Source organism: Tachypleus tridentatus, chromosome 13 (genome assembly GCF_004210375.1).
Source record: "Tachypleus tridentatus isolate NWPU-2018 chromosome 13, ASM421037v1, whole genome shotgun sequence".
In the NCBI taxonomy this organism is placed as follows: Eukaryota; Metazoa; Arthropoda; class Merostomata; order Xiphosura; family Limulidae; genus Tachypleus; species Tachypleus tridentatus.
In genome coordinates, this window is record NC_134837.1 from 11,080,288 (window position 1) to 11,094,116 (window position 13,829).

Genomic DNA, 13,829 nt, shown 5'->3' on the forward strand with positions numbered 1-13,829 from the left:
CTGAAATTAAAACCATAAAATTTATTAACAAAATACACCACAGCTCCAGCTACGAAAGACAACATTTAATAGTATTAGTGCCATAACAAATGAATAATCTGTTATTCAAGAGGTATAATTTGTTACACCTCTCAACATAAATGAATGTTCATTAAATATCACACAAAATTATTATTATTCAGACATTCAGCCTATTTAAATCATGTAAAAAATATAAAAACTAAACATTAAGGATAAAACTTTGGCTATATACTGAAGACCACTCATCTGGCAAATGGTGAATATATTACAGTAAATTTATATTATAGTACCTCATTGAAAAATGGAATTCACCCACAGAATAGAATATAGTACATTAGGGTAGAACTATTATCTTAACTATACATAACTATTAGTAGCACAACATTAAATCTCTCAACACGGGCTCGGTCAGCTTGACCAACCACAGACTCCCTTTTACCTATTTAAAGTCTTCACAGAACTGGTACTTCTAATCTTCAATATGGTGTCATATATCTTTGTAAAATCTGGCAGTCTTTTAGTTCAGATTATAGGACTTTCACACAGAAAAAATATTTTCTAGTAAAGTGTTTTTAATAAACTACAATACCATGAAAAAGTGTTAGCACAAGAGAATATTTTATTATTCTTTCCATTTTATGAACTTAATTTGTCCATTCCACTACAGAATGTAAATTTAACATTACAGTAATGCTTCACTGATCTCTGTTGACAACTGAATGAGCCAGAGTGAGCATACTTATCATTCTTTAGAATTCCCATATACTGTACTTGTACCAAGGGCATAAGAGTCCTGCTTGAATGAACATACTAATCAAAGTTAGGGTATGAAATAATTATCATGGTACCTCATGTAGTGTCTTGACTATATAGAAAGAGGCTAGTATTTGGTAGCAATATATGCTAGAAGAAATCAATTTAATAATATTTTACAAATAAAAATGGATAAAAACAGTGTTTAACATTATATATTATGTTTTTTGTCATGCCATTGCTTCAAAAGTGTAGAAAATTGTCTGTAGAACAGAGAATTTACATAAAGCCTTTACGTGATGCTGGTTGGACTCTGATAAATTAATACAGACTTGAAATATTCCCCAAACACTATCAAGTACATCCTACATCATGAGACAGAGACAAGTTAATCTATAAAAATGAAAGGAAGATGCAGAATACCTAACCTCAATAATACTGATGTTAAATATCTTAAATGTTAAATAAAGGTGACATAAGGAAGACTGCCAGAGATCTCAAGCATTAAATCTACTTACCTAAGTCCACACAGAAGTCAGAAGAACATTAAATCTACTTACCTAAGTCCACACAGAAGTCAGAAGAACATTAAATCTACTTACCTAAGTCCACACAGAAGTCAGAAGAACATTAAATCTACTTACCTAAGTCCACACAGAAGTCAGAAGAACATTAAATCTACTTACCTAAGTCCACACAGAAGTCAGAAGAACATTAAATCCACTTACCTAAGTCCACACAGAAGTCAGAAGAACATTAAATCCACTTACCTAAGTCCACACAGAAGTCAGAAGAACATTAAATCCACTTACCTAAGTCCACACAGAAGTCATGCAGTCCTTGAATTGCACTTTTTTCTATGAGAGCTAAAAATGAATATCAGACATTTATTCTTTCAAAATGAGACACAGCATGTTTTAGTATAGCACAAGTCTATTTTCATGGTACAAAACATTTTTAATAAATACTGATTATAAAACAAACCTAAAAAATAAAAAAAACCAACTAGAATGATTAATTTCAAATAAACACAACTGACTCTCATAAAACAGATTCATTAGTGACAAATTAACAGATTTCAGACTTTATATAATACATCACAGAAAATTGAAAGTTATATATTTGGAACATTATATACCCTATTTCCTCTGTTGTTCCTTTTCCAAGTGTAAGAATAACTATTTTTTCCAAATTTTGTTGATTCATGCCTGCTTTAGAAATTATCACAAACATTTGTAAGATTATTTATTTTGAAAAACTGCTGGCATTCATAAAAACAGTCATTTCAATATTAACATAAACCTTACACTGCCATAAATAAGTTTGTTAAATTGGAGAAAAATTCTATTTATTAAAATTAGTAATATTAAAGAAATCTGCTCAAAATATTTTTGAGACATATTGAACTTGGGCAATCTTATATAATTCTTTTAGAAAACAAATTCTGTTTATAATAAGGCCTGATAAATAGAAGAAACACTGTTATAATTACCCCAGACAAGGAACCATTTCAAGGAATAAAAACATTCCCAAAAATGTATTGCGAATAGTTGCACATAAGCATTTTTAAAGTCTGTTAACACTGTCAGCAGTCTTCAGATTCAATTACAACTTTATTGTTTCTCTACCATTATAATATTTACTTAAAGATGCATCTCAGAACAGCTGGTATTGGAATTAACACTTTTACTAGTAAAGCAGAAAACATTTCAACCTTCCTAGGTCATCTTCAGGTTAACAAAGAGAGGGTTTGCAACTGACTCTGTTACCAAGCACATATCTTAGGGACAAGAGTATAAATGAGTATGTTTTACAGTGTACAAGTTTTGAAGAAATATATCATTATTTCACCTGCACCTATAAGTAACACTTTCCTGAGCATACAGAAAAGTTAATCCAAGAAACACTTAAGCTACACTTTCCTGGGCATACAGAAAAGTTAATCCAAGAAACACTTAAGCTTTTACATGTCTTCACTACCAAAAGATATGTACAGATATTTGTGGATTAAAGAAGACCATCAAATTTGGGCCACAAAGAATTCATTATATTTCTACACCAACACAACACAAAATTCATATCTGTAGACCAACATAAAAGAGTCTGTCATAAGAGAAGTTGAGAATATATTATATTTCTAAACCAGTGCAATATACAATTCATGTCTATAGACCAACACAACAAAGAAACCATTATATTTCTAAACCAACACAACACAGAATTCATCATGTTTGTGGATCAAAGCAACAAACTGGTTGCAGCTTATGTAAACTAATGACTGTCGCACCAAGATTACACTTCCTGTGCTAGATATAATCAAAGTACATTATTTCTCCATGTTGGTCTACTCATAAGAACTGGACATTCTTCTAAACAGAAGTAGTGCAACACAAAATTCATAACAAAGATAAGATACGATTTGCAAAGGTCTATACTGAAACAAACAAATAAATCAGCTTGGAAAATAAACCAATAACTAGTATGTACCTTATATACAAGGGTGAACTTTGTTGCTTTTAACATTTTCTGTTATCAATTAATTTCAAGTGTCTTTTATTGATACTTATTGTAAAAACACTGGAAGCAGCGATTACATCATGAAAACAGAAAATTTTCCCTTTTAGAAAATCACACTTGGCCGTTTTTTCTTAAACCACGAAAAAAACTTCTTACCTGGATCCTAACCTTTTAGAAATGAGTATATATTTCAAGTGAATATCTTCTAAACTTAAAAAAGTATTTTTAAATGTATCTTTGGCCTAGAATTTTCTCTCTCACAAAGTGAAAAATACTTTTGCCTCACTCCCAAGAAATGCTTACTTGCTTCAAAATGTTCTTTTAAAATACAAAAAAAGTATTTTTGCCACTACTGTCACCACTTACCTAACGAAAGAAACATAAAATCAAAATCTGCTCCACACATAAATACAAATAAAAAGATGAACCTGTCTTGATTAAAAAGGTAACAAACGTATTAAGATGTATGTTTCATTCAACTTCTTCAGTACCCACACACTGTTGAAAAGGAAACAATAAAAACTGAACAAAATTAAAACAACTTCCCCAAACAAACCAGTTACTAATATTTACTAAACCTGTTTGTGAAAAAAGTAATTAACCAGTTTAATAAAAAGTTCTGTAGTTGTAACTTACATTTGACAAGTCCCCATACAGATTTTTTATAATAAATGTTGCCATGGACACAAAGTCTGCACTGGTTATTGGTTATCCTTGTCAAACAGTAGTGGGACTTTACAGAGAAGGTGTCACTGTAGGGAATCCCAGTATTAACCACATCACAAACAATGACATACAGCTGACCTGGTTTACTATGCTTCAACAGCCTCTGTTACAAATAGTATCAGTGCACTTTAGCAATCAAACAAATAAAAGGTATCTAACAGAAAAAAATAATAACAGTGACTTACTAATTCGTATATAAACTCAAGGTCAGTTTTGTTAAATGAAACTACAATTTAAAAAAATGTAATTAAAAATGTTAAAGATTTTCTAAACTAATTTGAATTTTTTAAATGCTTTTTATAGAAAATTTTCTACATTATATTTTTTAACATGTTTTTAAGATTAATTGATTAGCCAAGCAGGAAAGTAACTGAAAATGGTTGAGCAACTTTGTCAGTGTGGTTTTTTTATCATTGAAAAGAAACTTTGATAACAGAAATACTTCCTTTCCAAGTTACACCATTTTAAATGTAAAGAAAATAGTATATAATTTTTGATAAGCTTTGATTATTTTAGCAACACAGATTACAGACAAGTATAAAAAATCATATTTAAAATGTAATATATGGAGTTTCTAAATCCAGTTTCAAAGTTAAAAGTCATGGTGACACTGTCCCACAGTAACTGATACTTTTGGGTAACTTGGGTAAGTTTGCATCATGTCATAGTTTTCATTTTAACTGCAAGTTTCTGAAAGGTTTGTCCTCAAGCAGTAATATAACATTTGTACTGCCCTTGTAGTTTCATCCCAATAAGTTAACATAATAACATAGTAAATGTTGGGTTTTGTTTGGTTAGTTGTTTCAGAGCAAAGCCATATTTTGTCCATTGTAGGAAACTGAACCACAAACTTTAATACTGTTAGTCCATGAACTTAGTGCTGACCCACTATGGAACATGGGCTGTGGAATTTACATAATATGACAAAATACAACATTCCATATAGAATTTAACTGATGGAACATGCTTCAGTAGTGTTAACTACTAGTTTCTAACTAATTTTATACTTTTTAAAAAAATTAATTAGAAACATTAATAATTGCAATTAGTGCTACAAATGTACAGACACTGATGGTTATAGTTTATATACTTGAGTGCATATCATCATTAAATGGTTATTGCTTCTTTGTTTTGAGGAATGTAGCTATCCCAGTACGTTTATTCATCACGGTAATCATAATTAACACACACACACAATAAATGTTCAAATTCAGTTTTCCAGAGACAATTTAATTTAACTTGTATCAATAGTTCTAGCATCAACACTCTCAATAATTGACAGATTCTAAAGATGCATCTTAAACCTCACTTTAACAAATGTTTCTACTGCCACTCTTCATACACTTACACATCACCCATTTGACATTTAAACCACTTGTATGTTACCAATCAACTTTCACACTATAACACAGGACAGAATTATCAGCCATGTTTCCTTATGGAACAAACCATTTGTATGTTACCAATCAACTTTCACACTATAACACAGGACAGAATTATCAGCCATGTTTCCTTATGGAACAAACCACTTGTATGTTACCAATCAACTTTCACACTATAACACAGAACAGAATTATCAGCCATGTTTCCTTATGGAACAAACCACTTGTATGTTACCAATCAACTTTCACACTATAACACAGAACAGAATTATCAGCCATGTTTCCTTATGGAACAAACCACTTGTATGTTACCAATCAACTTTCACACTATAACACAGAACAGAATTATCAGCCATGTTTCCTTATGGAACAAACCACTTGTATGTTACCAATCAACTTTCACACTATAACACAGGACAGAATTATCAGCCATGTTTCCTTATGGAACAAACCACTTGTATGTTACCAATCAACTTTCACACTATAACACAGAACAGAATTATCACCTATGTTTCCTTATGGAACAAACCACTTGTATGTTACTAATCAACTTTCACACTATAACACAGGACAGAATTATCAGCCATGTTTCCTTATGGAACAAACCACTTGTATGTTACTAATCAACTTTCACACAATAACACAGGACAGAATTATCAGCCATGTTTCCTTATGGAACAAACCACTTGTATGTTACCAATCAACTTTCACACTATAACACAGGACAGAATTATCAGCCATGTTTCCTTATGGAACAAACCACTTGTATGTTACCAATCAACTTTCACACTATAACACAGGACAGAATTATCAGCCATGTTTCCTTATGGAACAAACCACTTGTATGTTACCAATCAACTTTCACACTATAACGCAGGACAGAATTATCACCTATGTTTCCTAGTGTTTTCTTATAAAAAAACACTTTTATGTTACCAATCAACTTTTACACTATAACACAGAACAGAATTATCAGCCATGTTTCCTTATGGAAGAAACCATTTGTATGTTACCAATCAACTTTCACACTATAACGCAAGACAGAATTATCAGCCATGTTTCCTTATGGAACAAACCACTTGTATGTTACCAATCAACTTTCACACTATAACACAGGACAGAATTATCAGCCATGTTTCCTTATGGAACAAACCACTTGTATGTTACCAATCAACTTTCACACTATAACGCAGGACAGAATTATCACCTATGTTTCCTAGTGTTTTCTTATAAAAAAAACACTTTTATGTTACCAATCAACTTTTACACTATAACACAGAACAGAATTATCAGCCATGTTTCCTTATGGAAGAAACCATTTGTATGTTACCAATCAACTTTCACACTATAACGCAAGACAGAATTATCAGCCATGTTTCCTAGTGTTTTCTTATAAAAAAACACTTTTATGTTACCAATCAACTTTTACACTATAACACAGAACAGAATTATCAGCCATGTTTCCTTATGGAAGAAACCATTTGTATGTTACCAATCAACTTTCACACTATAACGCAGGACAGAATTATCACCTATGTCCCCTAGTGTTTTCTTATAAAAAAACACTTTTATGTTACCAATCAACTTTTACACTATAACACAGAACAGAATTATCAGCCATGTTTCCTTATGGAAGAAACCATTTGTATGTTACCAATCAACTTTCACACTATAACATGGGACAGAATTATCACCTTTGTCCCCTAGTGTTTTCTTATAAAAAAACACTTTTATGTTACTAATCAACTTTTACACTATAACACAGAACAGAATTATCAGCCATGTTTCCTTATGGAACAAACCATTTGTATGTTACCAATCAACTTTCACACTATAACGCAGGACAGAATTATCACCTATGTCCCCTAGTGTTTTCTAATAAAAAAACACTTTTATGTTACTAATCAACTTTTACACTATAACACAGAACAGAATTATCAGCCATGTTTCCTTATGGAACAAACCATTTGTATGTTACCAATTAACTTTCACACTATAACACAGGACAGAATTATCACCTATATTTCCTAGTGTTTTCTTATAAAAAAAACACTTTTATGTTACTAATCAACTTTTACGCTATAACACAGAACAGAATTATCACCTATGTTTCCTAGTGTTTTCTCATAAAATAAATCACTTATATGTTACAAATCAACTTTCACACTATAACACAGAACAGAATTATCAGCCATGGTTCCTAGTGTTTTCTTATAAGACAAATCACTTGTAAATTACTAGTCAACTTTTACAAAATAACACACAACAAAATTATCAGCCACATTTCCTAGCGTTTTTTTACAATAAACAACAACAACACTAACATTAAAGATTTAACAGTGTAGAGTCAACTTTCCAATAACATACAACTGTAATGTGATCCTTTAATTAGTGCATATAATTGTCAGGAGTATATTCAACACTTCCATTACATTAAGGACCCTAAGTCAATCTAGTCTGTTAATAGCCACTTTGCCTGTATAAATAAATGTTTAATTCATTGTATATTTGTGACAACTGCAACCACTTAAATTTACATGGGAGAAACTAGTTGCAAGCTAGCCAAGTGCACACAATAATATCTAAACAGAATTTCGCTTAAAGATCTATAACATATCTTGCCACTCAAATAAAATGTGATTATGTTAAACATTTTATAGTAACTTTCTATGGCATGCCCCCCTCAAAATGAATTAAAATAAAAAAAGAAATAAATATTAAATTTGGTTATACAAGTCCTTTCATATTAGTAATAATAATAATAGCTTTTTATTAATTAAGAAAGAAAATTGATTTTTTCTTTCTTTTCAAAGTATTTTTAATTATATAAACTATTTTTTGTTTTATAAAAAGTTATTGTAATTCATAGCTCACCACAACTTTCATTACCTATGTAATATTTACACCACAACTTTCATTACCTATGTAATATTCCTTATTGTAATTCATAGCTCACCACAACTTTCATTACCTATGTAATATTCCTTATTGTAATTCATAGCTCACCACAACTTTCATGTAATATTTACACCACAACTTTCATGTAATATTTACACCACAATTTTCATGTAATATTTACACCACAACTTTCATTACCTATGTAATATTTACACAACTTTCATGTAATATTTACACCACAACTTTCATTACCTATGTAATATTTACACCACAACATTCATGTAATATTTACACCACAACGTTCTTTAATTTTTTCATTTTTATCCTGTACGATATTCTGTTCTTGTGTAACATATTAGCTCGTTTCATATGAAATGGGTAATTTGTATGGGTAAAAATTAAAAAATGCCATATTTTTAACAAACACTGATTTATTAAATCAAATTATGCTCTATATGCTGCACTGGTTTTTCTGCCAACAGGATACAAATGAAAATATTCTGTTTCTATAAAACTCCATTGTTTTGGAGACAAACTCTACAATAATAGTCTTCTTATTCCTAAATGTTTTATTCTGGAAAAACAGCTCCAAGTGTCGGAGATGATGATCAGCGGGATATAAATCAGGTTAATATCGAATATCATACAGTCAAATTACTGTATCCAACTTATCATAATCACTCTTTAACTAAGAGAAATTCTACAAAACAACCTAATATTACATTCACAATATCCTACAGTAGCCTACCATTAAACAACTGGTTTGTTTCTGGGATACAAAAAAGCATTCAATATGTGGCCAAGAAAATAAAAAAATTGCCTAAAAAATTTGCTTTTATCTTCAAAACACAAATTACTGTGTGTGTCATTTTCTTTTACAATTTCCAGACTATAGCTTCTCTTGTTTTTTTTTCTATATGTGTAAACATGTAATTACTGACTGATTTGCTTGTTTACTTGGCTATTTATTTATTCATTTCATGTACCATTTCTTATGCTACAGAACCTCAGACCAAAGTCTAGAACATATAGTTTGTCTTTGAATCAAACAGACATGTGGTATCCAAGAATCAGTATCTTAAATATTAAAAGTAACTTCCTAGTAACACATTTGACTTCAGTTTTCACTTCAAAACATTCAGTGTAGTACAATATGAAATCTACCTCGTAGTGAAAATTCGTGTGATACTGTCTGAAACCTACCAGTGATTTAGTGGTAAAATTTAGTGTGGTACTGTTTGAAACCTACCTGTGTTTGTGTAATAAAATCAGTGTCATACTGTCTGAAAGCTACCTGTGGTTCTATAGTAAACTTAGTATGTTAGTGTTTGAAACCTACCTGTGTTTCTGTAGTAATATAAGATAGATACTGTCTGAAACTTACCTGTGTTTGTGTAATAAAATTAGTGTCATACTGTCTGAAAGCTACCTGTGGTTCTATAGTAAAATTAGTATGTTATTGTTTGAAACCTACCTGTGTTTCTGTAGTAATATAAGTATGGTACTGTCTGAAACTTACCTGTGTTTGTGTAATAAAATTAGTGTTGTACTATATGAAACCTACCTGTGGTCCTGCAGTAAAATAAGTGTGGTACTGTCTGAAACCTACCTGTGTTTCCGTAGTTTGAGCAGTTTTAGCCATGGAATGGTTAAGTGTTAAAGTGTAGGTGACCTGCCTCATTTTGTGACCATTCTCAGGACATAACTGCCAGGAGCTTTCCATTATGTCTGTTGGAACATTGTTTGATTAAAAACATTTACTAAAAATTGTAAACATAAACAGATATCATAAACTAAAAACATTCATCTGTACCAGTTACTACACCAAACTAAAGGTGTTTATCTCTGCTAGGTACTACACCAAACTAAAGGTGTTTATCTCTGCTAGGTACTACACCAAACTAAAGGTGTTTATCTCTGCTAGGTACTACACCAAACTAAAGGTGTTTATCTGTGCCAAGCACTACACCAAACTAAAGGCGTTTATCTCTGCTAGGTACTGCATCAAACTAAAGACGTTTATCCGTACCAGGTACTACACCAAACTAAAGACGTTTATCCGTACTAGGTATTACATCAAACTAAAGACGTTTATCCGTACTAGGTATTACATCAAACTAAAGACGTTTATCCGTACTAGGTATTACATCAAACTAAAGACGTTTATCCGTACTAGGTATTACATCAAACTAAAGACGTTTATCCGTACTAGGTATTACATCAAACTAAAGACGTTTATCCATACTAGGTATTACATCAAACTAAAGACGTTTATCCGTACTAGGTATTACATCAAACTAAAGACGTTTATCCGTACTAGGTATTACATCAAACTAAAGACGTTTATCCGTACTAGGTACTACATCAAACTTCAGTTCAAATTTTCCTTTTCTTCAGCTAGAAAATTTTAAAAAACTGTGAAACTTGCATTTGGTCTCATAACTAAATAACTGCAAACCACCTGTTAGTCTTATACAGGCACAAAACAAAATTTGACATTTAAAGTTCATAAGGCCTGATCTAAGTTTAGGTGTAATGGTACACACATTTCAATACCTTATACAAAATACTTTAATTTTTTAGAACTAAAACAATTTTTCAAATGAAAATTGGTATAGAAAATATCCCCAAATTCAATTTAACATAACCTCACACTAATTAAAACATAAAACAACAAAACTTGTACTAATAAAATAACTTTGAAAATCACAAATTTGGAGATAATGTGGAAGTGGAAACTTTGGCAAATCATGATACAACTACATGTATAATATTTTAACAGTGACTTAAAAATTCAAACATTTACTGACACTTGATGCGTAACTTAAAAGGTGAGAATATGGTATTCAAGCTCCATTACACACTTCAATGGGCTTAGAAATATGTTTAATGTCCAAGTAATGGTACATATATCAGTAAATTTGGTCAAATGTTGACTGACCCTAGGAAAGTGCTGATGAACCTCACTTACATTGACAGAGCTGAATTAACACTGGTAACTGTTTACTTGTTGCACGATTAATCTTACATCTAAAGTCACTAACTCTCAACCTAAACACATCTTATTATATATATACACTCTATTAAACTGACCATCTTGGTAAATAATTTTAAATATTCTGACTGATTGGCTCATTAACAAATCTATTGTTAAAACTATTTAGAAGATGTCTGTAAAACAAGATAGAAGATGGATGAAGTAAAATGGGAAGAGAAATACAAGTCCCCACATGCCAGGTCTCTTTGTAGTATCTATATATATTGTACACAGATTCTTTACAAAGAGTCTTTGCAGTAAAATTTGTTTCATACACACAGTGGCACACCAGCTCAGAAACTTCATCAACCAATCATTGTAAGTTATTTCTCTTTAGTCGTAAAACCAACTTAGGTTGCTATATGGCCAGCACTGAATTTGCTTCCAAATCTTCATTGATTTTGAATATTGAATTTGAATATTACTTCAATTTTCCTTCAGGTGCTATGGTTTAATACAAAAACCTTAAGTGATAAACCGTTAATACACTGTTCACTACTGCGTCGTACTTGGAAACTTTACAACTTTGCCTGTTACAATACTTACTGTAAAGAACTGACCAAAAGCTTGGGCAAAATTACTCATTTTCTGTTTAAAATATGTAACAATTATATGTAACATAGCTAGAGGAATTATGTGTGGCACTAGTATCTTTCAGTTATCAAACCAACAAAGTAATGGACCTGCAAATAATTTGATGCATAAATATTTCCTCAGAAAAATGTTTAAAAGAGTAATGGACCACATATAATTTAATGGTTAAGTGATACAGAAGTGGCACTGAATTTTATTACATATATCTAAGGATCTACAACACAGCAAGAAAGAAAAGAACAAAAATGTCCACTGCAAACACGCAATACAAAGATTGCATCTAAAAAATAAGATATTTCGATATATAGTAACACTAAGTGGTAAGATGAATAAAGATTCCACTGGAAGCACTCCATACAGATATGCTACAATTAGTTTGTAGTAATAACAATAGATTAACTTGAACAAACAGCAAACACTATTTGTAAAAAGATCTTTCTTTACTTACTGTATGTTTTTCTTGACGCAAGAAGATCATGAAAAAACTTAGAACCCGAGAAAACAAGGTTGAAGACGTGGTCAACCGGTAAAGAGATAACACAGTTCATCATTTCTTTCCCATCATGGTTAGAACACAGGCAAGATACTTCACCAGCTATCATAACAATAAATGTTTCTTACGATAACTATCAAAATTATTCAACTTCTTTATAATTCCTAAACAAAAACAGCAGGAGAAGAAAGCACAAAATGTGTCAAATATTACAATAATTCATCCTGCAAACATTTGAAGGATTCTTTGAACTGATCAACAATAATACAGTACAGTGATTTCTTACATACAAGAGATTGTGGAGCAGATCTACTACTTTCTTTAACTATCTCACTCACCATCATCTATTCCCGATTCTGAAGTGTCACTGAAATCTGTTGGGAACTGAGCAGAGCGAAGTTTTCCTACAGGCCCAAGACTCTCAAGCTGTCTTACTTCTGGGGCTGATACTGGTTTGCAGATACTTTCTGGCCCTGCAACTGACTCCTGAAATAGATTCAAATATTTTGACAGCAACAACATGGAACAGAATAGCTTAATTTAAAAAGACTAATAAATACAAAACTTGATACTTATTCAAGAAAAATATCAATTCTGTATCTTATAGTTAAATTGTTTTGTTTTCATTTTTGAGAATTATTTGAACAAGCAAGGCTTTTTCCTTCCACCTAAATCAATAAATAATTAAAACAAACCCTAAATGCACAATGAAGTTATTCCCACAAAACAAGCATGATACCTTTTGAAACATTTTATTACCTGAAACATAGGCTAGTAAAATCAACAAACTATTGACAACAAAACAGCTGTACATGAAGTATCACATATATATTTGAATAGATTCAGCTACTCCAATGACTGAAATACACTATGTAACTAACATTCTGATCTCATTTGTCATCTTAATTTATATCTATCTATACTTACTAAGACCGTTAAAACCATGAAGTCACATTCATCTTAATTTATATCTATCTATACTTACTAAGACCGTTAAAACCATGAAGTCACATTCATCTTAATTTATATGTATTTATACTTACTAAGACCGTTAAAACCATGAAGTCACATTCATCTTAATTTATATGTGTCTATACTTACTAAGACTGTTAAAACCATGAAGTCACAATCATCTTAATTTATATGTGTCTATACTTACTAAGACTGTTAAAACCATGAAGTCACATTCATCTTAATTTATATGTGTCTATACTTACTAAGACCGTTAAAACCATGAAGTCACATTCATCTTAATTTATGTGTCTATACTTACTAAGACCGTTAAAACCATGAAGTCACATTCATCTTAATTTATATGTGTCTATACTTACTAAGACCGTTAAAACCATGAAGTCACATTCATCTTAAATTATATGTGTCTATACTTACTAAGACTGTTAAAACCATG

General features: G+C 31.1%; 1 protein-coding gene across 2 annotated transcripts in view; it reads right to left on the bottom strand.

Annotated features, from left to right (window-relative positions):
• The window catches only part of LOC143237342 (protein Aster-B-like), a 65,748-nt gene that overhangs the window by 13,356 nt on the left and 38,563 nt on the right, over window positions 1-13,829 (bottom strand). For both annotated transcript variants that reach the window (XM_076476486.1, XM_076476485.1), the window contains exons 8-12: window positions 12,760-12,907; window positions 12,377-12,523; window positions 9,907-10,025; window positions 3,928-4,120; window positions 1,587-1,640 (exon numbers count right to left, since the gene is read on the bottom strand). In XM_076476486.1, the coding sequence (XP_076332601.1) occupies window positions 1,587-1,640; window positions 3,928-4,120; window positions 9,907-10,025; window positions 12,377-12,523; window positions 12,760-12,907 (661 nt within the window). The remainder of the gene's footprint in view (window positions 1-1,586; window positions 1,641-3,927; window positions 4,121-9,906; window positions 10,026-12,376; window positions 12,524-12,759; window positions 12,908-13,829) is intronic.